We start from the raw sequence: 27,623 nt of genomic DNA on the forward strand, positions 1-27,623 counted from the left end.
AGGAAAAGAAGTATGCTGCTTCTCTATCCATAGAATTGCCTCCAGATTTTCCATACATGCGTCTTCTTAGAGAAGACACATTCCTGGCCGGGCGCGGTGGCTCAAGCCTGTAATCCCAGCACTTTGGGAGGCCGAGACGGGCGGATCACGAGGTCAGGAGATCGAGACCCTCCTGGCTAACACGGTGAAACCCCGTCTCTACTAAAAAAATACAAAAAAAAACTAGCAGGGCGAGGTGGCGGGCGCCTGTAGTCCCAGCTACTCCGGAGGCTGAGGCAGGAGAATAGCGTGAACCCGGGAGGCGGAGCTTGCAGTGAGCTGAGATCCGGCCACTGCACTCCAGCCTGGGCGACAGAGCAAGACTCCGTCTCAAAAAAAAAAAAGAGAAGACACATTCCTCCTCCCTTCCTTTACTGCAGCTCTACTAGGCTGCTCACTTATTCCCTGGTAGCCATCCTTCCTTACTCATACCTTTGTACCTTTGCACCTTTGCTCCAGCTGTTGGCTCTTCATTGACTGCCTTAACTACACCTCGCTCTCCATCTGTTGAAATCCTACCTGTTGTTCCAGTACCTTCACAGATTATAGGGCCTTTCTCTGACCCTCCCCCTCACGTTCAGCTTTGTTTCTCCTTCTCTGTGCCCTCTGCCTCAGGCCTGTTGCTTTAATTTAGTTTTTCATTTTCCTAGGTATCTCTGAAGGAGATCACCATGCTGGTTGAATTAGATACTGACTGAATTTACTTTATTATACTGAATCTTCGAATTGCCGCTCCCAAGCCTGGTTTTCATGGCTTAGGTTTAACATGTTATTAGCCTTTTATAGAAAGCTAGTGACTACTAGAGCCTTGGCCAAACGGAAAACTCAGTGTAATGCTTCTTCTTCACATCCCAAACAGGATAAATTTAGTGGCTTAACTTTTCAGGCATCAAAACTGAGCTTTTAAAGCCAGAATTTAATACCTCTTGGCTACTATTTTGGTTTATCTTGCATAGCTAAAATTTAACAGTAATGTCCTACTTGAAATTTAAGGACTGGTGGCTTGCATGTTATAGTCTTATCCTTTTTATTGGAACGTTTCATAATTTTTAATTTTATATTTTTGTTCAAATGTTTATAAGAGAATTATAACCCAGCGTAGGTAATGGGAAAGATGTGTGACAGACATACTTTCTCCCTGTGAAACTCCTACTGTAGTGGAGAAGACAGACTGAAAAGTAGAAAAATAAAGTACTAGAGTAAGATTAATAAATGCTATGAAGGAAATAAACCAAGGCTGAAGGACTATAACAGGAGGGACCTACCCGGGGTGGTGTGGTAGGAGAAAGCATGAAGCTAAGACCTAAGAGTAAAGAAGAACCCAGCCTAGGCAAGGCTTGGCTCCAGAGGAGGGGAAGAGCCTACCAGATTTAGGGAAAAGCTTATGCAGATGTCCTGAGGTGACAAAGTCCATTGTGTTGGGAGTTTGTTCTTTCTTCTTTTTGCGGGGGTGGGGGAGGGCGGGCGAGGGAGAGGGAGAGAAGAGGTCTCATTCTGTGGCCAGGCTAGAGGGCAGTGGCCCAATCTCAGCCTACTGCATCCTCCGCCTCCCGGGTTCAAGTGGTTCTCCTACCTCAGCCTCCTGAGTAGCTGGGACTACAGGCGTTCGCCACCATATCTGGCTAATTTTTGTATTTTTACTAGAGACAGGGTTTCACCATGTTGGCCAGGATGGTCTCCATATCTTGACGGTGAAACCCCGTCTCTACTAAAAAATACAAAAAACTAGCCGGCGCGCGGGTGGCGGGCGCCTGTAGTCCCAGCTACTCGGAGGCTGAGGCAGGAGAGAATGGCGTGAACCCGGGAGGCGGAGCTTGCAGTGAGCTGAGATCGGCCACTGCACTCCAGCCTGGGCGACAGAGCGAGACTCCGTCTCAAAAAAAAAAAAAAAAAAAAAAAAAAAAAGATTCTCCTGCCTCATCCTCCCTAGTAGCTGGGATTACAGCATGCACTGCCACAACTGGCTAATTTTTTTTTTTTTTTTTTTTTTTTTTTTGAGACGGAGTCCCGCTCTGTCGCCGGGCTGGAGTGCAGTGGCCGGATCTCAGCTCACTGCAAGCTCCGCCTCCCGGGTTTACGCCATTAGCTGGGACTACAGGCGCCCGCCACCTCGCCCGGCTAGTTATTTTTATTTTATTTTATTTTATTTTATTTTATTATATTATTATTTTTTGAGACGGAGTCTTGCTCTGCCACCCAGGCTGGAGTGCAGTGGCCGGATCTCAGCTCACTGCAAGCTCCGCCTCCCGGGTTTACGCCATTCTCCTGCCTCAGCCTCCCGAGTAGCTGGGACTACAGGCGCCCGCCTCGTCGCCCGGCTAGTTTTTGTATTTTTTTTAAGTAGAGACAGGGTTTCTCCGTATTAGCCAGGATGGTCTCGATCTCCTGACCTCGTGATCCGCCCGTCTCGGCCTCCCAAAGTGCTGGGATTACAGGCTTGAGCCACCGCGCCTGGCCACTAATTTTTGTATTTTTAGTAGAGACAGGGTTTCACCACGTTGGCCAGGCTGGTCTTGAGCTCTTGACCTCAAGTGATCCACCTGCCTGGGCCTCCCAAAGTGCTGGGATTACAGGTGTGAACCACCGCGCCTGGCCTAGCTCTAATGTTTTTTATTTAATAGGGGTTGTTTCCAGTTTAACAACAGAATGCTTAAGAAAGTAGCTTGCTTTGTTTGACATTTTCCATTTGTTGATAGATACATTCAGGCTACAAGGAAAAATTAGAAGAAATAAAATTTTGCCATTAAAAACTAAAGGAGGTTGGCCCTTCAAGAAAATAATGTATTGTACTCAGCAGACTTTGGGCGTTGCATGCACCTAGTAATATGGAACCAACATTGAATCAGAGAGCCCTATCATGCTTCAGAGGAGCTTACTGGTTACTTTGTTTTTTTCTTTTTTTGAAATGGAGTCTTGCTCTGTGGCCCAGGCTGGAGTGCAGTGGCGGGATCTTAGCTCACTGCAAGCTCCGCCTCCTGGGTTCATGCCATTCTCCTGCCTTAGCCTCCCAAGTAGCTGAGACTACAGGTGCCTGCCACCACGCCCTGGTAACTTTTTGTGTTTTTAGTAGCGATGGCGTTTCACGGTGTTAGCCAGGATGGTCTCAATCTCCTGACCTCGTGATCCGCCCCCCTGGGCCTCAGAGAGTGCTGGGATTACAGGCATGAGCCACCACGGCCAGCGTTTTTTTTTTTTTCTTTTGAGACAGAGTCTTGCTCTATTGTCAGGCTGGAGTGCGGTGGTGCGATCTTGGCTCAGTGCACCCTCTGCCTCCCGGGTTCAAGCGATTCTCCTGCCTCAGCCTCCCAAGTAGCTGGGACTGACTACAGGCGCATGCTACCACACCTGGCTAATTTTTGTATTTTTAGTGGAGATGGGGTTTCACCATGTTGAGCAGGATGGTTTCTATCTCTTAACCTCAGGGGATCTGCCTGCCTCGGCCTCCCAAAGTGCTGGGATTACAGGCATGAGCCACTGCGCCTGGTACTAAAAAAAAAAAAAAAAAAAATTTAAATGTCAGCTGTGCTTGGTGGCTCATGCTGTAATCCCAGCACTTCGGGAGGTTAAGGCAGGAGGATCGCTAGAGCCCAGGAGTTCGAGACCAGCCCTGGCAAGATAGTGAGACCCCATTCCTATAAAAAAAATTTAAAAATTAACTGAGCATGGTGTCATGTGCCTTTATTTTTATTTTTATTTTTGAGACAGGGTCTCGCTCTGTCGCCCAGGCTGGAGTGCAGTGGCCGGATCTCAGCTCACTGCAAGCTCCGCCTCCCGGGTTTACGCCATTCTCCTGCCTCAGCCTCCCGAGTAGCTGGGACTACAGGCGCCCGCCACCTCGCCCGGCTAATTTTTTTTTTATTTTTTAGTAGAGAAGAGGTTTCACTGGGTTAGCCAGGATGGTCTCGATCTCCTGACCCCGTGATCCGCCTGTCTCGGCCTCCCAAAGTGCTGGGATTACAGGCTTGAGCCACCGCGCCCGGCCGGTGTCATGTGCCTTTAAGTCCCAGCTACTTGGGAGGCTGAAGTGGAAGGATTGCTTGAGCTTGGGAAGTCGAGGCTGTAGTGAGCCATGATCGTGCCACTGCACTTCAGCCTGGGCAACAGAGCCAGACCTTGTCTCAAAAAATGAATGAATGAATGTAAGTTGTATGTATTTAATTTCCATGCATGGTAAAGCAGCTATGGGAGAACTGAGAAAGAGTGCTTAGACTAACCTGAGAGCCCAGAAAAGGAGCCTCACACACCTGTGAAGTAGAAGCCAATCCCTGAAGGGACAGGAGGAAACAAGCATGGTTGTGCCTCCTCCTTATATCCCCTGTTCTAAATATTTAAGAACTCAAATCTAGACTTCCATAATTGGGAATAGGGGAAAGGATTGCCAGTAATTTTAATCAGCATAGAATTCAACACTGTGAATAAACCCCTTTGCATTTCTCCTGACCAGTAGTTAAAATCATATGAATTTGATTCAGATAAAATACAAGAACATGGCCGACAGCGGCTTACACCTGTAATCCCAGCACTTTGGGAGGCCAAGGCGGGCAGATTGCCTGAGTTCAGGAGTTTGAGACCAGCCTGGGGAACATGGTGAAACCCTGTCTCTACTAAAATGCAAAAAATTAACCGGGCATGGTGGCGTGCACCTGTAGTCCCAGCTACTCGGGAGGCTAAGGCAGGAGAATCACTTGAATCGAGGAGGGGTGAGGGTGGTGGAAGTTGCAGTGAGCCGAGATTGTGCAGCTGGACTCCATCCTGGGCGACAGAGGGAGACTCTCTCCAAAAAACAAACAAAAAACAAGAACACTGTCATTATGCTGAGAATGGAATCTTGTCCAGTTAAGAGTTGTGTTCCCAGCCGGGCGTGGTGGCTCATGCCTGTAATCCCAGCACTGTGGGAGGCTGAGGTGGGCGGATCACGAGGTCAGGAGATCAAGACCATCCTGGCCAACATGGCGAAACTCTGTCTCTACTGAAAATACAAAAATTAACTGGGTGTGGTGGCAGGCACCTGTAGTCCCAGCTACTCTGGAGGCTGAGACAGGAGAATCGCTTGAACCCGGGAGCCTGAGGTTGCAGTGAGCCAAGATTGCGCCACTGCACTCCAGTTTGGGCAACAGTGACACTTCGTCTCGGAAAAACAAAAAACAAAAACATTTTAATTATTTCAGATAAGTAAAAGGGGACACAGCCTATTAGTGGGGAGTTCAGATTAACTTGAGTTGAATCTGAGCTAAAATCATAACAGGTTAGGTGGGGCCACTAGGCACATAGCAGCTCACCTGGAATGAATGTGAGAAGAGGCTTCGAAGGCACACTCAACAGTATTCGAATTCTGTCACACCAATTTTCTGATAGAATTAAACCATAGTTAGGTAATTGAAATATCAGAGCTTTTGTGCTTTCGGAAACAAAAAAGGAGGGAAATTGGAAAGGAAATTTCTTTGATATGTGGAGGCCTACTATATACCAAAACTCACTGCTAGACTCTTGGCATCTAATGGAAGTAAACCATGTTTTTGTTTTTGTTTTTTGTCTTTGAGAAGCTTGGTCTATTGAAAAAACTAAAATAGAATGCCATGATAGCTTAAAAGCAAAGGTGATCAACTGTACCTGAGAGGTGGAGAAAGGCTTGAAAGAGGAGATGCTCTTCAACTGATTCTTTAAGGATGAGAACAAGTATACGAGGTAGAAGAGGTGGTGGCAGTGCTTGCTGGTAAAGACACAGTTATAATTAATGTAAATGATGGGCAGGAACCTAGGAAGGAATGATAAAGCCAACTTGTAAAGGGCCTCCTGTGCCTTGTAAATGAGTTTAACAATGGGAGCCATCTAAGGTTTTTAAAAAGAGAACTGTCACATTTTAAAAGGAGAACTCATGAGTTTTACTTTTGAGAAACTGCTCTGGGTGGGGAAAGATCTGAAGGACTAATTCTCTGTTACTGGAGAGGGACCCTGAGAAGCTGAGCCAAGATCAAATACCACAGGAATGTAAAGTGGCACATAGAAGGTGAGGGAAGAGGTATGATGACTTCACAGAGGATTGAGTGGTACCTTTGAGAGAAGAGAAAGGGATGAGGGTTGGGGGGTGATTCTTTTCAACAGGAAGAATCTTTCTTTGAGGTACCTTCTGGAAGCTAGGTGGTATTCAGCAATCTGATGGGTTTGTTATTGAGAAGAGAGGTAAGGGCTGAATACACATAGATCTGGGAATCTCAGCTTAGATAGGATCACCCAGAATGAGCAGGCAGAACAGGAATAAGTAGAAGAAGAGAAGCTGTGGAAGGAGAGGCAGCCGCAAGCATAGGAGGAAGAGCCATTAGTGATGGCCTGAAAGCCCAGGGACGGAAGGCAGGGGACCTTGGCATTAAATGCTGGTCAGTGATAAAGAATGGTGGTTACTGGCTGGGCGTGGTGGTTCACGCCTATAATCCTAGCACCTTGGGAGGCCAAGGCAGGTGGATTGCCTGAACTCAGGAGTTTGAGACCAGCCTGGGCAACATGGTGAAACCCCGTCTCTACTAAATTATAAAAAATTAACCGGGCGTGGTGGTGTGTGCCTGTAGTCCCAGCTACTCAGGAGACTGAGGCAGGAGAATCGCTTGAACCTGGGAGGCAGAGGTTGCTGTGAGCCAAGATGGTACCACTGCACTCCAGCTTGGATGACAGAGCAAGACTCTATCTCAAAAAAAAGAAGAATGGTGGTTAAAAGTAGTTGCACTAGAGAAGTACTTAGCTTGTCTTGGAATTTAATTTTTTTTTTTTTTTTTGAGACAGTGTTGCTCTGTCGCCCAGACTGGAGTTGCAGTGGTGTGATCTCGGCTCACTGCACCCTCCACCTCCCAGGTTCAAGTGATTCTCCTGCCTCAGCCTCCCGAGTAGCGGGGATTGCAGGCACCCACCACCACTCCCGGCTAATTCTTTTTTTTTTCTTTTTTTTTTTTTTTTTGAGACGGAGTCTCGCTCTGTCGCCCAGGCTAGAGCGCCATGGCGCAACCTCGGCTCACTGCAATCTCCACCTCCCAGGTTTACGCCATTCTCCTGCCTCAGCCTCCCCAGTAGCTGGGACTACAGGCGCCTGCCACCTCGCCCGGCTAGTTTTTTGTATTTTTTTTTTAGTAGAGACGGGGTTTCACCGTGTTAGCCAGGATGGTCTCGATCTCCTGACCTCGTGATCCACCCGTCTTGGCCTCCCAAAGTGCTGGGATTACAGGCTTGAGCCACCGCGCCCGGCCTAATTCTTGTATTTTTTAGTAGAGATGGGGTTTCACCACATTGGACCAGGCTGGTCTCTAACTCCTGACCTCAGGTGATCCACCTGCCTCGGCCCCCTAATGTGGTGGGATTACAGGCATGAGCCAGCCACTGCACCTAGCTGAAATTAATTTTTCTACCGGTGTTTTTTGTTTATTTTTAACTGTGAAATATTTCTTTTTTCTTTTTTTTTGAGACGGAGTCTCACTCTGTCGCCTGGGCTGGAGTGCAGTGGCCGGATCTCAGCTCACTGCAAGCTCCGCCTCCCGGATTCACGCCATTCTCCTGCCTCAGCCTCCCGAGTAGCTGGGACTACAGGCGCCCGCCACCTCGCCCGGCTAGTTTTTTGTATTTTTTAGTAGAGACGGGGTTTCACAGTGTTAGCCAGGATGGTCTCGATCTCCTGACCTCGTGATCCGCCCGTCTCGGCCTCCCAAAGTGCTGGGATTACAGGCTTGAGCCACCGCGCCCGGCCAACTGTGAAATATTTCATACGTAGAAAAGAGTAAGGCAGCCGGGTGCGGTGGCTCACACCTGTAATCTCAGCACTTTGGGAAGCCAAGACAGGTGGATCACTTGAGATCAGGAGTTCGAGACCAGCCTGGCCAACGTGGTGAAACCCCATCTCTACTAAAAAGACAAAAATTAGCCAGACATGGTGGTAGGCACGTGTAATCCCAGCTACTTGGGAGGCTGAGGCAGGAGAATTGCTTGAACCCGGGAGGTGGAGGTTGCAGCGAATTGAGACTGCACCACTACACTCCAGTCTGGGTAACAGAGCGAGACTCTGTCTCAAAAAAAAAAAGAGTAAGGCTGGGCACGTTGGCTCATGCCTGTAATCCCAGCACTTTGGGAGGCTGAGGGAGGCAGATCACTTGAGGTAAGGAGTTTAAGACCAGCCTGGCCAACATGTGAAACCCATCTTTGTTAAAAATACAAAATTAGCCGGGCAGTAGTGGGGACTTGTAATCCCAGCTACTGGGGAGGCTTAGGCATGAGAATCGCTTGAACCCGGGAGGCGGAGGTTGTGGTGAGTCGAGATCACACCACTACACTCGAGCCTGGGCAATAGAGAGACTCAGTCTCAAAAAAAGAAAGAAAGAAAAAAAGTATATGTAAGTTGGGTGTGGTGGCATGCACCTGTAGTCCCAAATACTGGGGAGGTTGAGGTAGGAAGATTGTTTGAGCCCAGGAGTTCAAGACCAGCCTGGGCAACATAAACCCCCATCTCTGCAAAAAATTAAGGGTTAGCTGGGCATGGTGGCTCATTCCTGTAGTCCCAGCTACACGGGAGGCTGATGTGGGAGGATCACTTGAGCCTGGGAGGTCAAGGCTATAGTGAGCCATGATCGTACTGCTGCACTGCAGCCTGGGCAACAGAGCAAGACACTGTCTCAAAAAATTTTAAAAAACAAACAAAAAAACTATCATCATTGTGCTCCCTTTAAAAAAAAAAAAAAAATAGAACATTGGCCAGGCGTGATGGCCCAGACTGTAATCCCAGGACTCTGGGAGGCCGAGGTGGGAAGATCGCTTGAGCGCAGGAGTTCAAGACCAGCTTGGGCAACATGGCAAGAACCTGTTTCTACAAAAAATACAAAAATTAATCGGATGTGGTGGCATGCACCTGTAGTCCCAGCTACGCAGAAGGCTGAGGTGGGAAGATTGCTTGAGCTTTGGAGGTTGAGGCTGCAGTGAGCCATGATTGTGCCTCTGCACTCCAGCCTGAGCAACAGAATGAGATCCCATCTGAAAAAAAAAAAAAAAAAGAATATTACCAGCACCTTTGAAACTTCCTTTTTCCAGAAGTTGATTGTATTGGTTCTTAGCATGCATAAGGAGATTTTAAGCTTAGAACATATTAAAGCTTGGTTTAAACATGTTTTGTGTATGGTTTATACATGTAGAAACTGAGAATGCTTTTTTTTTTTTGAGACAGAGTCTCGCTGTGTCGCCCAGGCTGGAGTGCAGTGGCCGGATCTCAGCTCACTGCAAGCTCCGCCTCCTGGGTTCACGCCACTCTCCTGCCTCAGCCTCCCAAGTGGCTGGGACTACAGGCGCCCGCCACCTCGCCCGGCTAGTTTTTTGTATTTTTTTTTAGTAGAGACGGGGTTTCACCATGTTAGCCAGGATGGTCTCGATCTCCTGACCTCGTGATCCACCCGTCTCGGCTTCCCAAAGTGCTGGGATTACAGGCTTGAGCCACCGCGCCCGGCCTGAGAATGCTTTTAACCAAAAGAGCTGAGAATTTCATTATCATCAGATGAGAAAATTCAGTTACGAATTAGTTGTCTGGGGCTTTGCTGCTGAAAGTGTGCAGTGGACAATAAGCATAAAGTGGAAGTATGGTCGAGAGTGTTTGGATGGGCTTGGAAAACCCTGTACATTTTATTTTATTTTTATTTTTTTTTTTGAGGCGGAGTCTCGCTCTGTCGCCGTGGCTGGAGTGCAGTGGCGTGATCTCGGCTCACTGCAAGCTCTGCCTCCTAGGTTCACACCATTCTGCTGCCTCAGCCTCTCTGAGTAGCTGGTACTACAGGTGCCCACCACCACGCTTGGCTAATTTTTTGTATTTTTAGTAGAGATGGGGTTTCACCGTGGTCTCGATTTGCTGACCTTGTGATCTGCTCGCCTCGGCCTCCCAAAGTGCTGGGATTACAGGCGTGAGCCACTGCGCCTGGCCAATAATTTTTGTACAGTGTACTGGAGCTAAGAATGATTATTTATTTTTGAGATGGAGTCTCACTCTGTTGCTCAGGCTGGAGTGCGGTGGTGCAATCTCGGCTCACTGCAACCTCTGCCTCCTGGGTTCAAGCAATTCTCGTGCCTCAGTCTCCCGAGTAGCTGGGACTGCAGGCATGTGCCACCACGCCTGGCTAATTTTTTGTATTTTTAGTAAAGATGGGGTTTCACCATGTTGGCCAGGTTGGTCTCAAACTCCTGACCTCAGGTGATCTGCCCACCTCGGCCTCCCTAAGTGCTGGGATCACAGGTGTGAGCCACCGCACAAGGCCTGATTATTTTATTTTTAAAGAGTTGGCCGGGCGCAGTGGCTCAAGCCTGTAATCCCAGCACTTTGGGAGGCCGAGACGGGCGGATCACGAGGTCAGGAGATCGAGACCATCCTGACTAACATGGTGAAACCCCGTCTCTACTAAAAATACAAAAAACTAGCCGGGCGAGGTGGCAGGCGCCTGTAGTCCCAGCTACTCCGGAGGCTGAGGCAGGAGAATGGCGTAAACCCGGGAGGCGGAGCTTGCAGTGAGCTGAGATCCGGCCACTGCACTCCAGCCCGGGAGACAGAGCAAGACTCCGTCTCAAAAAAAAAAAAAAAAGAGTTTAAGAGAATTTGTGACAAAGACCATATGAAGACTGCAAAGCCTAAAATGGATACCATCTGACCCTTTATGAACATTTGGCGACCTTTGAAAGGCCTTGGCCAGCCCAGCTTCTGTTATGTGCCTGTGAGAATTAATGGCATAATGCATGTGTGCACTGAGGGCTGTGAGAAGACTGGGTAGGGGAACATTTGAATGAACTTACTGGGCTGTAGTCTATTTTATTTATTTATTTTTGAGTCAGAGTCTTGTTCTGTGGCCAAGGCGAGAGTGTAGTGGTGCCACCTAGGTTCACTGCAACCTCCACCTCCCAGGCTCAAGTGATTCTTGTGTCTCAGCTTCCCGAGTAGCTGAGATTAGAGGTGTGTGCCACCATGTCCGGCTGCTTTTTTTCTTGTTAATTAAAAAGTAAACTTTAATGTCAAAAATGCAAACTTGGGGAGGGCAGAAAGATCATACACAAGGCTGTCACTTCACACTTGGAGGGTTGCGCAGCGGCTGGGCAGACGCGCTCTTCACTTCCCAGACCGGGGGGGACGCTGGGCAGAGGCGCTCCTCACTTCCCAGACCCTGGGGCAACCAGGCAGAGGTGCTCCTCACTTCCTAGAATGGGGGGGACGCTGGGCAGAGGCGCTCTTCACTTCCCAGACCCTGAGGCAGCCAGGCAGAGGCGCTCCTCACTTCCCAGATCGGGGGACAGCTGGGCAGAGGGGCTTCTCACTTCCCAGACCATGGGGCAGCCAGGCAGAGGCGCTCTTTACTTCCCAGATGGTGGGGGGACAACTGGGCAGAGGCGCCCTTCACTTCCCAGATAGTGCAGGCGGTGAAGGTGGAGTGGGAGGCGGTGGGGGAAGGTGCTCCTCACTTTGCAGGCAGTGCAGGGACTAGACAGAGGCACTCCTCGCTTCCCAGGCGGGGCAGCAGCTGGGCAGAGGTGCTCCTTACTTCCCAGACAGTGGGGCGGCCGGGCAGAGACTCTCCTCATTTGCTAGAGCCTAGCTACTTTTTGTTTGTTTGTTTGTTTGTTTTTGGAAATTAAGTCTCCCTCTGTCACCCAGTCTCCCAGGCTGGAGTGCATGGGCACGATCTTGGCTCACTGCAATCTCCACCTCCCGAGTTTCTCCTGCTTCTGCCTCCCTAGTAGCTGGGACTACAGGCGTGCGCCACCATGCCTGGCTAATTTTTATTTTATTTTATTTTATTTTATTTTTGAGATGGAGTCTCACTCTGTCGCCCAGGCTGGAGTGCAGTGACGCAATCTCGACTCACTGCAAACTCCACCTCCCAGGTTCACACCATTCTCCTGCCTCAGCCTCCTGAGTAGCTGGGATTACAGGTGCCCGCCACCACACCTGGCTAATTATTTTTTTCATATTTTTAGTAGAGATGGGGTTTCACCGTGTTAGCCAGGATGGTCTCGATCTCCTGACCTCGTGATCCGCCCATCTTGGCCTCCCAAAGTGCTGGGATTACAGGCTTGAGCCACCGCGCCCGGCCCTGAGTGACACTTTCTAAATGGGTTCCCTCGGGTTTTACCCTATTCCCCACATCACCACCACCTGGTTAAGCTTTTTTTAATTTTTTTTTTTTTTTTTTTTTTTTTTTTTTTTTTTTTTTTTGAGACGGAGTCTCGCTCTGCCGCCCAGGCTGGAGTGCAGTGGCTGGGTCTCAGCTCACTGCAAGCTCCGCCTCCTGGGTTTACGCCATTCTCCTGCCTCAGCCTCCCAAGCAGCTGGGACTACAGCGCCCGCCATGTCGCCCGGCTAGTTTTTTGTATTTTTTAGTAGAGACGGGGTTTCACCATGTTAGCCAGGATGGTCTCGATCTCCTGATCTCGTGATCCGCCCGTCTCGGCCTCCCAAAGTGCTGGGATTACAGCTTGAGCCACCGCGCCCGGCCAATTTTTTTTTTTTTTTTTTTTTTTTTTTTTAAGAGAGCTGTAGCTCTTTTAAGAGGTCTGTAGCTCCTGGGCTTAAGGGATCCTCCTGCCTCACTCAGCCTCCCAAAGTGCTAGAATTACAGGCATTAGCCATCATGCTTGGCCTCTAGTCTGTTTCTTTCGTTTTTTCTTTCTTTTTTTGAGACAGTCTTACTCTATCGCTCAAGCTGGAGTGCCGTGGCACAGTCTCAGCCCACTACAACCTCTGCCTCCTGGGTTCAAGCAAATCTGCCTCAGCCCAATCTGCCTGCCTTGGCCTCCCAAAGTGCTGGGATTATAGGCATGAGCCACTGCCCCCGGCCTCTAGTGTATTTCTAATGGAGAACCAAATACATGAACCTGTGTTCAGCAGAATCATTCAACTTCAAGGGGAGCAGCTTTCTGTGCATCACCTCCTTAGCTTGTTCTCCTGACCTTTAGCAAAACTCCTTCCTTTGAGTACTCCTTGACCCTATCAGCTTCTGTTGGGGCACATGTTTGTTGTTGTTGTTGAGACTGAGTCCTGCTCTGTCACTCAGGCTGGAGTGCAGTGACTCACGCGACCTCTACCTCCCAGGTTCAAGTGATTCTCCTGCCTCTGCCTCCTGAGTAGCTGGGCTTATGGACTCACAGTACTACACCAGGCTAATTTTTGTATTTTCAGTAGAGATGGCGTTTCACCATGTTGGCCAGGTTGGTCTTGAACTCCTGACCTCAAATGATCCACCTGCCTCGGCCTCCCAAAAGGGCTGGGATTACAGATGTGTGCCACCATGCCCGGCTGAGACACATGTTAATTATACTGTGTTCTCTCATTTGCCTTCCACTGTTAAATTCAGTCTTTTGAGAGGAGGAACTTGGTTTTATTTACTTTTTTTGTCTTCTAAATTCTTCCTTTTTTTTTTTTTTTTTTTTTTTGAGATGGAGTTTCGCTCTTGTAGCTTAAGCTGGAGGCTCACTGCAACCTTTGTTTCCAGTTTTCAAGCGATTCTCCTGCCTCAGCCTCCCGAGCAGCTGGAACTACAGGCGTGCACCACAATACTTTGCTAATTTTTTGTATGTTCAGTAGAGGTGGGGTTTCACCATGTTGGCCAGGCTGATCTCAAACTCCTGGCCTCAGGTGATCTGCCTGCCTTGGCCTCCCAAAGTTCTGGGATGACAGAGCCATCCTCCCACCTCAGCCTCCCTAGTAGTTGGGACTACAGGTGCAGAACAAAGCACAGCATGTGGCTCCCAAATTCTTTTTTTTTTTTTTTTTTTTTTTTGGACGGAGTCTTGCTCTGCCGCCCAGCTGGAGTGCAGTGGCCGGGTCTCAGCTCACTGCAAGCTCCGCCTCCTGGGTTTACGCCATTCTCCTGCCTCAGCCTCCAAGCAGCTGGGACTACAGGCGCCCGCCATGTCGCCCGGCTAGTTTTTTTTGTATTTTTTAGTAGAGACGGGGTTTCACCATGTTAGCCAGATGGTCTCGATCTCCTGACCTCGTGATCCGCCCGTCTCGGCCTCCCAAAGTGCTGGGATTACAGGCTTGAGCCACCGCGCCCGGCCAGCTCCCAAATTCTTAGTACATAATAGGGCCGGTGGATACCTGGGCAAATGGATTTCATCAGTATTAATCCCCCACTGAAGCTATATTAAGTGTTGTTCTCTGGTAGGACTGCTTTTTTTTTTTTTTTTTTTTTTTTTTGGTCACAGGGTCCTGCTCTGTTGTCTAGGCTGGAGTGCTAGATATGCGATCTCCACTCACTCAGCTTCTGCCTCCCAGGCTCAAGTGATCCTCCCATATTAGCCGCCTCTGAGTAGCTGGGACCACAGGCTTGTACCACCTTGTCTGGCTAGTTTTTGTAGTTTTGTAGAGACAGTTTCAGAGACAGGGTGGTCTCGAACTCCTGAGCTCAAAGTGTGGGATTACAGGAGTGAGCCACCACACACAGCCAGGATTAACGGCTTTTTTTTTTTTTTTTTTTTTGAGACAGTGTCTTGCTCTGTTGCCCAGGCTGGAGTGCAGTGGCGTGATCTCGGCTTACTGCAAACTCTGCCTCCCGGGTTGACACCATTCTCCTGCCTCAGCCTCCCGAGTAGCTGCGACTACAGCCGCGTGCCACGCCCGGCTAATTTTTTGTATCTTTAGTAGAGAGACAGGGTTTCACTCTGTTAGCCGGGATGGTCTCAATCTCCTGACCTCGTGATCTGCCCACTTCGGCCTCCCAAAGTGCTGGGATTACAGGCGTGAACCACCACGCACTGGCTAACTGCTTTTAACTATACAAATAATAAAATACTCTTGGATGGAGTCTTAAGGTGGAACTGACTGTGCTCTTAATAGTGTCTGAAATTTATATGGTGCTTACTAGACTCTTCACAGGATCTCTATGGCTCTTCAAATAGGCAGGGGCTGGGTGTGATGGCTCACACCTGTAATCCCAACACTTTGGGAGGCCAAGGTGGGAGAATTGCTTGAGGCTAGAAGTTCAAGACAAGCCTCGAAAACATAGTGATACCCCCATCTCTACAGAAAATTTAAAAATTGGCTGTGTGTGGTGGCAACTGCCTCTAGTCGCAGCTGCTCAGGAGGCTGAAGTGGGAGAATTACTTGAGCCTGGGAGGTGGAAGCTACAGTGAGCTGTGGTTGTGCCGCTGCACTCCAGCTGGGATGACAGCAAGACCCTGTCTCAAAAAAAGAGAAAGAAATAGAAGCAGGGATGTACTTGAAGGGTATGTGTGTGTTCATGTGGTTATATTGAATGCTTGGTGCTGGTCGGTAATTTTGAATGCTTCACATGCATTATGCCATTCTCATATACCTGACAGATGCAGAGTTCATCCCTAAGGCTGATTAGCTCATTATGAGTGAGGAGTCTAGAACCAGACTCCCTGAGTTCAAGTCTAACCTCTTCTTTGGCTCCTCATTTGTAAAATGGAAATAACAGCATCTACCTCACAGGGTTGCTGTGACTATTAAATAATGTAATATTTTCAAACACCGTAAACTATGCCTAGCATAGATAATAAGTATGATCTCTTTATTATTACTCCTGTTCCTACTACTCTTGCTAGCTATTTATTGTTTTGTTTTATTTTGTTTTTTTGAGACAGAGTGTTGCTCTGTCGCCCAGGCTGGAGTGCAGTGGCGCAATCTCAGCTCACTGCAAGCTCTGCCTCCCGGGTTCACGCCATTCTCCTGCCTCAGCCTCCTGAGTAGCTGGGATTACAGGCGCCCACCACCACACCTGGCTAATTTTTTGTATTTTTAGTAGAGACGGGGTTTCACCGTGTTAGCCAGGATGGTCTTGATCTCCTGACCTTGTGATGTGCCCGCCTCGGCCTCCCAGAGTGCTGGGATTACAGGTCTGAGCCACTGTGCCCAGCCTCTTATTTATTTATGTTTTGAGACAGAGTCTTGTTTTGTTGTCCAGGCTGGAGTGTAATGGTGCAGTCATAGCTCCCTGCAGCTTCTAACTCCTGGGCTCAAGTAATGCTCCTGTCTCAGCCTCTTGAGTATCTGAGACCCCAGGTGTGTGCCACCATGCCCAGCTAATTTTTTGTCTTTTTAGTAGAGACAGAGTTTTGATATGTTGAACAGGCAGGTCTCCAAGTGATCTGCCCGCCTTGGCCTCCCAAAGTGCTAGGATTACAGTTCTGAGCCACTACTCCTGGTGGATTTATTATTTTTAACTTGGCAAGTCTGTAAGCCCTTTTTTGTTCCTTTTTTTTCAAGGGGCCAGAGGTAGAGGCCTTTGTCATTTTCTGTGTGTCCAGGGAAGTGTTCAGGATGTATAAGCCATAGATTAGGAGTGGGAGGAAGAGTGTGGTGGTTGTGTCAAGGGTCCAAAGGAAGGCAGCTTCCGAACTTACTTGAGATTATAAAAATAAATTTAAACCAGGTATCTCTGTGTAATCAAAAGGTTTCTATAAAACAGAGATGAAGTGTATGTGTGTGTATATACTTGTAATTTGAAAAGACATTCAGAATAGTAAATTTTGGGACAGTACAGACTACAAAAATTACAGCATGATAGAACCTTCTTAACTACTAAGAATATAGAAAGGAAAATAAGGCCTGGCATGGTGGCTCACACCTGTAATCCCAGCACTTTGGGAGGCTGAGGCAGGTGGATCACCTGAGGCCAGGAGTTTGAGACCAGCCTGGCCAACATGCCAAAATCCTGTCTCTACTAAAAACACAAAATTTGTCTGGGCATGGTGTTGCACATCTGTAATCTCAGCTAGTCGGAAGGCTGAGGCAGAAGAATCACTTGAACACCGGAGGTAGGGGTTGCAGTGAACTGAGATTGCGCCACTGCACTCCACCTGGGTGACAGAGCAAGATTCTGTCTCAAAAAAAAAAAAAAAAGTCTGGGCTCAGTGGCTCACACCTGTAATCCCAGCACTTTGGGAGGCCAAGGCAGGTGGATCACGAGGTCAGGAGATCGAGGCCATCCTGGCTAACAAGGTGAAATTCCATCTCTACTAAAAATAGAAAAAATTAGCGGGGCATGGTGGCATGTGCCTGTAGTCCCAGCTACTCAGGAGGCTGAGGCAGGAGAATTGCTTGAACTTGGGAGGCAGAGGTTGCAGTGAGCTGAGATCCCGCCACTGCACTCCAGCCTGGGCAACAGAGCAAGACTCCATCTCCAAAAAAAAAAGTAGGGGCCAGGTGTGGTGGCTCATGCCTGTAATCCCCAGCACTTTGGGAGGCCGAGGCGCGTGGATCACCCAATGTCGGGAGTTGAACACCAACTTGGCCAACATGGTGAAAACCCTTCTCTACTAAAAATACAAAAAAAAATTACCCGGGCATGGTGGTGGGTGCCTGTAACCCCAGCTACTCGGGAGGCTGAGGCAGGAGAATCACTTGAACCTGGGAGGCAGAAGTTGCAGTGAGCTGAGATCACGCTATTGCATTCCAGCCTGGGCCACAAGAGCGAAACCTGTCTGAAAAAAAAAAAAAAGAAAAGGAAAATAATTTATTGTAGAGGAGAGTGGTTTATTAAGAAGTTTGACAGGCACTGGCTTAGAGTAAGATTTTTCTCTTAATAGTAATTTTCTCTCTCTCTTAAGGTATCCAAGCCCACCAATGGGCTCTGTCTCAGCACCCAACCTGCCTACAGCAGAAGATAACCTGGAATATGTACGGACTCTGTATGATTTTCCTGGAAATGATGCCGAAGACCTGCCCTTTAAAAAGGGTGAGATCCTAGTGATAATAGAGAAGCCTGAAGAACAGTGGTGGAGTGCCCGAAACAAGGATGGCCGGGTTGGGATGATTCCTGTCCCTTATGTTGAAAAGCTTGTGAGATCCTCACCACACGGAAAGCATGGAAATAGGAATTCCAACAGTTATGGGATCCCAGAACCTGCTCATGCATATGCTCAACCTCAGACCACAACTCCTCTACCTGCAGTTTCCGGTTCTCCTGGGGCAGCAATCACCCCTTTGCCATCCACACAGAATGGACCTGTCTTTGCGAAAGCAATCCAGAAAAGAGTGCCCTGTGCTTATGACAAGACTGCCTTGGCATTAGAGGTAAAATCTGTTCAGACTAGCTTTTTGGGTCCTTTGACATTTGGTTTTAATTTTTAGTTTTAGTTTCTGCTCATTTAAGCTTATATTCATGGAATTAGAGCACTAGATGATTTTGGAAGATATGCACTGGTAGCATTTCATTTTTAAATTTTTTTACAGAGACAAAGTCTCTGTTAAAAAGAGTTGTTTGCCCAGGCTGATCTCGACATCCTGGCCTCAAGCAAATCCTCCTACCTCAACCTCCCATAGTAGTGGGGTGACAGATGTGAGCCACCGTGCCTGGCCTGTTATTAGTGTTTCACAGCTTGTTTTGTTCTTTCCTATTCTTTGTTTGTCCCACATTCTCTGCCTCCTTGCTCTTTTTTGTTCCCAAAGCCTAACAGATTTAGTTTTGCAGTCATTGGTTTTTCTTCCAGTAAGGAAAGATAATAATTAAGGAAGACCCATGACCTAGAGGCAAAATCAACATACAGATACATAGCTACTTGTATGGTTCTGTATTTCTAACCTTGGAATCAGTTGAGAAATATGAAAATGTCTTAGAATTTCTCTTGAACTTGGTAGAGGAATTAATTTTTTTTGAGACAGAGTCTTGCTCTGTCGCCCAGGCTGGAGTGCAGTGGCGCGATCTCCGCTCACTGCACGCTCCGCCTCCCGGGTTCATGCCATCTCTACCTCAGTCTCCCGAGTAGCTGGGACTACAGACACCTGTCACTATGCCCGGCTAATTTTTTTTTTTTTTTTTTTTTTTGAGACGGAGTCTTGCTCTGTCGCCGGGGGCTGGAGTGCAGTGGCCGGATCTCAGCTCACTGCAAGCTCCGCCTCCCGGGTTCACGCCATTCTCCTGCCTCAGCCTCCCGAGTAGCTGGGACTACAGACGCCCGCCACCTCGCCCGGCTAGTTTTTTGTATTTTTAGTAGAGACGGGGTTCACAGTGTTCGCCAGGATGGTCTCGATCTCCTGACCTCGTGATCCGCCCGTCTCGGCCTCCCAAAGTGCTGGGATTACAGGCTTGAGCCACCGCGCCCGGCCGCCCGGCTAATTTTTTGTATTTTTAGTAGAGATGGGGTTTCACCGTATTAGCCAGGATGGTCTCGATCTCCTGACCTCGTGATCCACCTGCCTTGGCCTTCCAAAGTGCTGGTATTACAGGCGTGAGCCACCGTGCCTGGCCCAGGAATGATTTTTTTTTGAGATGGAGTCTCGCTTTGTCACCCAGGCTCCAGCACAGTGGCATGATCTTGGCTCATTGCAACCTCCACCTCCCGGGTTCAAATGATTATCCTGCCTCAGCCTCCTGAGTAGCTGGGATTACAGGTGCCTGCCAGCATACCCATCGAATTTTTGTATTTTTAGTAGAGATGGGGTTTCAACATGTTGGCCAGGCTGGTCTTGAACTCCTGACCTCAGGCAATCTGCTTGCCTCGGCCTCCCAAAGTACTGGGATTACAGATGTGTATGACCACGCCCAGCCATAGAGGAATGATTTTAAAATACATCAGCCCTTGCTTGTTACAGGTTTTGTAAATTAGAATAGCATGAAATAGAAGTTGAACATTTTAATTATTAAGTCATTTTGTTTTCTTTTTCTTTTTTTTTTGTGACAGAGTCTTGCTCTGTTGCCTTGTTGCCTAAGCTGGAGTGCAGTGGTGTGATCTTGGCTCACTGCAACCTCCGCCTCCTGAGTTCAAGAGATTCTCCTGCCTCAGCCTCCCAAGTAGCTGGGACTACAGGCACGCACTACCATGCCCGGCTAATTTTTGTATTTTTAGTAGAGATGGGGGTTTCACCATGTTGGCCAGGCTGGTCTCGAATTCCTGACCTCAGGTGATCCGCCTGCCTCAGCCTCCCCAAGTGCTGGGATGACAGGCGTGAGCCTCTGCACTCGGCCACGTCATTTTCTTCTAACTAAACATTACTTTTTAAAAAGACACTTTCGGCCGGGCGCGGTGGCTCAAGCCTGTAATCCCAGCACTTTGGGAGGCCGAGACGGGCGGATCACGAGGTCAGGAGATCGAGACCATCCTGGCTAACACAGTGAAACCCCGTCTCTACTAAAATAATACAAAAATCTAGCCGGGCGAGGTGGCGGGCGCCTGTAGTCCCAGCTACTCGGGAGGCTGAGGCAGGAGAATGGCGTAAACCCGGGAGGCGCAGCTTGCAGTGAGCTGAGATCCGGCCACTGCACTCCAGCCCGGGAGAGCGAGACTCCGTCTCAAAAAAAAATAAAATAAAATAAAAATAAAAATAAAAATAAAAAGACACTTTCTCAGCTGGGCACAGTGGCTCATGCCTGTAATCCCAGCACTTTGGGAGAGCGAAGCTGGTGGATAACTTGAGGTCTGGAGTTTGAGACCAGCCTGGCCAACATGATGAAACCCTATGTCTACCAAAAAATACAAAAATTAGCCAGACGTGGTGGGCACACGCCTATAGTCTCAGCTACTCAGGAGACTGAGGTGGAACAATTGCTTGAACCGGGGAATTAGAAGTTGCAATGAGCCGAGATCATGCCACTGCATTTAAGCCTGGGCAATAGGGTGAGACCCTATCTCAAAAAAAGAGGGGGAGAATGTTAAGAGAGATCCCAAGTGCAATTCAGAAGGATGAAGTAAGGGACCTTGTCGTTTTAAAAAAAACAAATCCTGACTCACCAAACAGCCTGCCCACAGACAAAAGTTATCTAGAATTGGTTTGTCCATAGGTTGTCCTCAATGTTTTTTTGTTTGTTTTGTTTGTTTTGTTTTGAAATGGAGTTTCGCTCTTGTTACCCAGGCTGGAGTGCAATGGCACCATCTTGGCTCACCGCAACCTCCGCCTCCTGGATTCAAGCGATTCTCCTGCCTCAGCCTCCAGAGTAGCTGGGATTACAGGCATGCACCACCATGCCCAGCTAATTTTTTGTATTTTTAGTAGAGACGGGTTTCTCCATGTTGGTCAGGCTGGTCTCGAACTCCTGACATCAGGTGATCTGCCCGCCTCGGCCTCCCAAAGTGCTGGGATTACAGGTGTGAGCCACCATGCCTGGCCCTCAATTTTTCTTTGGACCAGTAGTATTATCTGAATGAACTGCACCTGAAGGTTTGTTTCAGTGTTTGATTTTTGTCTCACTTTCATGTTGGCTATAAGGAAAGAAGGAGCATCTGAGGCTGTGGTGGAGGTCAGGGACTGAGTGGCCCCAGGTCTGAGGAGGCTGCCTCCACAGATAGGAGTGCTGGCTGAGCAGGCCTTCCAGCTTTCTTTCCTTCTTTTTTTTTTTTTTTTTTTTTTTTTTGAGATGGAGTCTCATTTGTTGCCTAAGCTGGAGTGCACTTGGTATAATCTTGGCTCACTGCAACCTCTGCCCCCTGGGCTCAAGCAATTCTTCTGCCTCAGCTTCCCAAGTAGCTGGGATTACAGGTGCCCGCCACCACACCCGGCTGTTTTTAGTAGAGATGGGGTTTCACTATGTTGGTCAGGCTGCTCTGATCCTCTACCCGCCTCAGCCTCCCAGAGTGCTCGGATGACAGGCGTGAGCCACTGCGCCTGGTCAGGCCTTCCAGCTTTCTCACCCCAACACAGACCGGCCTAGGCACAGGTGCATGCCTCTGGCCTGGTCTACACCTCAGCACCTTAGAATAACATGGGATGCCCTGGGCTGTTAATATGTTGTAGCATGCATTGTGTTTTCAGCATTTTGAGGCATTTTCACGTCCGTCATAGCATAGGATTGGGGAGCTAGGAGTCAGAGTGGGTGTGACTCGCATGTGTTTGGCAGCTGCTCGTTGAGAACCTTGAAGCCACGGAGGCTCCCAGTCAGAATTTTAGGTACCTCCCTGTTGACCTCTGGCTCTAGGATTGTGTGTTTTAGAAACCTGTATCTAGTGTGCGTGCGTGTGTGCTCATTGCAGCGAGTACTAGGAGGTTGTAGGGAGGAACATCAGGTATTACAGAAGGGATCATTTAGAGCTTGGTGCGTGGGTGGATAGGTAGGTGCCCGAGACAGGTCAGGAGTAGGAGGAGGGAAGCCCAGTTAATGATTGTGTATTTTAAGATAGCCTACATACTTGGCCATTACATAGCTCCTAGTCTCTCTGGCCCCAGAGAGAGGTTCTCCACACCTGAGCCTCATGACACTAACCCAGCCAGCTGAGCTTCAGCAAATGGTTTGTTTTGTGCTTGAATGAGAGAGAATGTAAATAGGACCTGAGAAATAGACCTTTACCAATTCCATTTAAGGTATTTCGCTTTCTGTATATTTAAATGAAACTTTAGGTTATAGCATAAGTAAAAATTTTTTTTCCCCGAGATCAAGTGTCTGTCACTCAGGCTGGAGTGCAGTGGCGCCGATCTCCGCTCACTGCAACCTCCGCCTCATGGGTTTAAGCGATTCTCGTGCCTCAGCCTCCTGAGTAGCTGGGGTAAATATTTTTTTGATTGTTACCTTCTAAAACTATTATTAGGATAGTGGTGCCTGTCTGATCTTGTTAGAAACAACTCTTGGGACTTTTGCAATTAGGTTACTAGGAAAAGTATTAAAATTAAAATGAGAAACGGACAAGTAGGACAAAATGTGCCAATAATTGAAGCTTCATTATTCCCCTAGATAGTATTACAGAGAACAATGATGGCTTAGGTGACTTCATTCCTTAAATTATTTTACAAGTTTTTTTTTTTTTTTAATAAAACTTGATTTTCAAAAGAGTATTCCTGTAAGTAATTAGGTATTTCAAAACCAGTCTGTGTTTAGCTATTTTCTTTTCTTGCTGACTTTTCTGCAAGAAGAGAGTTGATCCTGAGATTTGATTTGAAGGGGAATGCTTGGTATCTGTAAGGTGAGTAGAGCTTGTGTGATGAGATTAATATCACTGAATAGCTGTAGATAGATGAGCATGCTGGGCAAAGGGCAAAAGTGGCAAAAGACAGCCAGGACAGTGGGCTGTTGCCATACCACGAAGGGCTAAGCTGAGGAGATTAACAATTTTCTTGCATTGCCTTCATTTGAGTCATGAAACAGCCAGTTTCTCACAACTGACAAGGTCAGGTTTGCAGGCAACTTCTTTTTATTTATTAATTTTTAAATTTAGAGCAAATGCTTGACTCTCATGTAATAATATCATTCTCATTCATTTGCATTCCAGTACACTTTTCTCACTAAAAAGAAAGGGAAGAAATATCTTAGCAACTTTAGAATTGTACTTAACCCTGGGTACACACACCCCTGAATATTTGTATGAAAATTTGTATTCAGATGTCTAAATGCAGCTTCAGCTGTGCTTTTCCCCCATGGTATGGTATAAGAAAACAGTTGGTGACACAAGCTGGGGATCTGTGGGAACTGAAGTCAGTGGTACAGATCGTGTGGAGGAAAAATAGTTTCCCAGGCTTCAAGTGAGACTTAAAGTGATTTGGGATGGAATTGATAGAAATCAAGCAGAAAGGTTGTATTGATACCTTAGGTCATTTAGTCTAATCATTTTCCCAGTGCTTTTAGCCCTCTTCAGAGTCTAACTCCATGGCCCTCCAGTCTCAACTTGGACACCTCCAAAAAAACATTCACTTCAACAAAAGTTCATTGAGTGCCTATTACGTGACAGGCTGGGAACTTGGGATATAGTAGTGAACAAAACAAAGATGTCTTTCCTGTGGAACGTCTGGAACATAACAGTTTCATGAGGTGGTGTGTCTCATGTTGTATGGCTCTGGTAGCTGACAAGTCTTGTGTTCTGGCTCTCCACTAGGGAGAAAGAAGCCACAGCCAGCCCCCTTCCTGTGTTTGCCTAGCCCAGTATGTGGACTTAAGTGCATGGCCCCATAGTTGTCTCTCTTGAGTTTTGTTGTTGTTGTTGGTTTGGTTTTTATTGGTCTTATCATACCATCTGTGTACATCTCTGAATCCTTTTCTTTTTTTTGAGATAAAGTCTCACTGTGTTGCCCAGGCTGGAGTGCAATGGTGTGATCTTGGCTCCCTGCACCCTCCACCTCCCAGGTTCAAGCGATTCTCCTGTCTCAGCCTCCCGCGTAGCTGGGATTACAGGCGCCTGCCAACCACGCCTGGCTAATTTTTGTATTTTTAGTAGAGAAGGGGTTTCACCATGTTGACCAGGCTGGTCTCAAACTCCTAACCTCAGGCAATCCGCCTGCCTCAGCCTCCCAAAGTGCTGGGATCATAGGCATGAGCCACTACGCCCAGCCTCTGAATCTTTTAAAATCCTGATTATGTCATCTAGCGTATTCATTACCCTCCAGTGTCCTAACTACAGGTTTTGTAAAAGCACCAATCAGATCTTTGTACTAAAGTCCTTCTCTGCAGCCTCTCCAGATCTGCCTCTTATATCTATAAAAAGACAATGAGGTTGATCTGGTGTGACTTGTTCTTGGTGGGTTCATGCTGCTTCCAGATGCTCTACTTCCCATTCTAAATCCTCACAAACCATCTCTTAGCTAATTGCATCCAGAATTTTGTCTGGGATTCATTTCAAGCTCACTGTTTTACATTTTATGGAATTTGCCATCTTTGTTTTGACAAAAAACGAGAGAGACTTGACCCTTTCTAATCTTCCAGTGTCCTATGATGTAATTTCTCTATGATGAGACTAGTCTTGGACTCTTACTCCTGCTTGCCAGTGTATTTGGTCAACTCTTACATACCTGTCCTTTTCAGCATGAGAACACCCTTTCATCATCTTTGGTGCTCTTTTTTTTTTTTTTTTTTTTGACATTTTTTTCTTAGTGATGCTCAGAGTTCTTTGAGCTCACCAGCATCCTCAACATTCTTGCTGTTCGTTCCTGTACTTGCTCTGTGTCATCTGTGATTGCGTTTTTATAATTTCTTCTTGGATTGTCTTTGCCCCATTTCAAAACCTGTAGTCATTTGGATTGCATCAGGTCTCTGTGTCTTTTGAATTGGCCTTCCCAAGGGCCCATGGTACAACTTCCTTCACTGACTGACCTGGAATTATCAGATTCCCACTTTACCAATTGGTTTTGCTTCATTGCTTAGAGTTAAATTTGTAATAGCATTTTCTTCATTGCTGCTTCTACTTGCTGAGGTGAAGTAACCTACAAAGTAAGTTTAGGTTTCGGTAATACTGATTGTACTTTGTAATCTCTTAGGGATCATCATGAGTTCCTCCTACTGGGTAGCCTGCAGTGCTGTTGGGCCTATATGTATTCATCATGAAGCATCTGACTCAGGGGTCCATGCAGCAAGCTTACAGCCTCCCAGTGTAATGGGGCTGCTGTCTCTCACTTCACGTCACGTTCTAGCAACGTGAAGCCTTCTTACCAAGGCTTCTCGGAAAGGCCCACAAATTAGCATTCACCTTAAGCAAGAATCTCAGGTGTGTTCTACCCATGTCGTGGTGGTGTGTGTGGATGTCTGGTGCCCGAGGAATCATTTCCACTCGCCTCCTTGGACCTTTCTTTCGTCAGGACTGGCCAGGATCCTCCTCCACCCTTCTGTCTTTGACATTGTGTCAGTTGTCCTTCACAGCATCTCAGCTTTATTTCTTCAGTACCAAAAGTGCTTTTTTTCCTTGATTATAATACCGTGCAAACATAGGAATCTTTAGAAAGTCCTTTAGAATTTTAGAAGATTCTCCTATTTAAAAATATATACATATATGTGGGTGTGTGTGTGTGTGTGTGTATATATATATATATGTATTTTTTTTTGAGATGGAGTCTTGCTCTGTCGCCCAGGCTGGAATGCAGTGGCGGGATCTCAGCTCACTGCAGCCTCTCCCTCCCGGGTTCAAGCAGTTCTCTGCCTCAGCCTCCCGAGTAGCTGGGATTACAGGTGGCCGCCACCAGGCTGGGCTAGTTTTTGTATTTTTAGTAGAGTTGGGGTTTCACTATCTTGGTCAGGCTGGTCTTGAACTCCTGACCTCGTGAGCCACTGTGCCCAGCCCAGAAGAGAAATATTTAATTATTTATTTATTTATTTATTTGAGACGGAGTCTCGCTCTGTCGCCCAGGCTGGAGTGCAGTGGTGCGATCTCGGCTCACTGCAAGCTCCGCCTCCTGGGTTCACGCCATTCTCTTGCCTCAGCCTCCCAGAGTAGCTGGGACTACAGGCACCCGCCACCACGCTCGGCTAATGTTTTGTATTTTTAGTAGAGACAGGGTTTCACCGTGTTAGCCAGGATGGTCTCGATCTTCTTACCTCGTGATCAGCCCGCCTCGGCCTCCCAAAGTGCTGGGATTACAGGTGTGAGCCACCGCACCCAGCTGAAAAAAGATTTTTTTAAAGGTTTTTGTTCCTCTTTCCTAATGTGTAAATTAAGTGAGAATGCCATGGAATTGGGGCCCTGGTGTGTTTCAGGTAGGGCCTGTCCCATCCTGGTCATTATGCTGACCTCTGTTTTCTGTGATAGCTGTTTTCTGCTGATAGCTGTTGAGTGAGAAGAACCATCAGCTAGGGGTTCACAGAGAGAAGTTTATTCTCATGACTGCTCCCCCACTAAGAGCTTGAGGTTTATATAATTTGCCAGCAATCCACCTTCTGTCTATGAATTTACCTATTCTAGGTATCTGATATAAGTAAAATGATGCAGTATTTGTCCTTTGGGTCTGAATTATTTCATTTGGTACAATGTTTTCAGAGTTCATCCAGGTTGTAGCATATATCAAAACTTCATTCCTTGTCCCAGCATGGGGTGGCTCACACCTGTAATCCCAGTGCTTTGAGAGGCCAAGGTGGGAAGATCACTTGAGGCAAGGAGTTTGAGACCAGCCTGGGCAACATAGGGAGACTCCATCTATACAGGAAATTAAGATAAAGTCTTTATCTTCATTCCTTTAGGGCGAATAATATTCCATTGTTATGTATATATCACATTTTGTTAACCCATTTATCTCTTGACGGATACTTGAGTTGTTTTCTTTTTTTTGGCTATTGCGAATAATGCTGCAGTGGACATTGACACACAAATGTTTGAGTTCTTGCTTTCAGTTGATTATATATCTCAGAGTGGATTTCTGGGTCAAATGGGTAATTCTGTGCTTAGCTTTTTTTTTTTTTTCTTTCTTGAGATGGAGTTTTGCTTTGTTGCCCAGGCTGGAGTGTAGTGGCACAATCTCGGCTCACTGCAACCTCGACCTCCTGGGTTCAAGCGATTTCTCCTGCCTCAGCCTCCCAAGTAATGGGGATTACAGGTGCACGCCACCACACCTGGCTATTTTTTTTTTTTTTTTTTTTGAGACGGAGTCTTGCTCTGTTGCCCAGGCTGGAGTGCAGTGGCCGGATCTCAGCTCACTGCAAGCTCCGCCTCCCGGGTTTACGCCATTCTCCTGCCTCAGCCTCCCGAGTAGCTGGGACTACAGGCGCCCGCCACGTCGCCCGGCTAGTTTTTTGTATTTTTTAGTAGAGAGTTTTTAGTATTTTTTTGTATTATTTCATTTGGTACCGTGTTGGCCAGGATGGTCTCGATCTCCTGACCTCATGATCCGCCCGTCTCGACCTCCCAAAGTGCTGGGATTACAGGCTTGAGCCACCGCGCCCGGCCAATTTTTGTATTTTTTAGTAGAGACAGGGTTTTGCCATGTTAGCCAGGCTTGTCTCGAACTCCTG

The 27,623-nt window shown here is 47.5% G+C and overlaps 1 protein-coding gene across 1 annotated transcript in view; it reads left to right on the forward strand.

Moving 5' to 3' along the window:
- CRKL (CRK like proto-oncogene, adaptor protein) overlaps positions 1 to 27,623 on the forward strand; it is a 42,357-nt gene that overhangs the window by 3,550 nt on the left and 11,184 nt on the right. The window contains exon 2 of the mRNA XM_033234092.1: positions 17,605 to 18,070. Coding sequence (XP_033089983.1) covers positions 17,605 to 18,070 — 466 coding nt within the window. The remainder of the gene's footprint in view (positions 1 to 17,604; positions 18,071 to 27,623) is intronic.

Source organism: Trachypithecus francoisi, unplaced genomic scaffold, assembly GCF_009764315.1.
Source record: "Trachypithecus francoisi isolate TF-2019V2 unplaced genomic scaffold, Tfra_2.0 Lachesis_group14, whole genome shotgun sequence".
NCBI lineage: Eukaryota > Metazoa > Chordata > Mammalia > Primates > Cercopithecidae > Trachypithecus > Trachypithecus francoisi.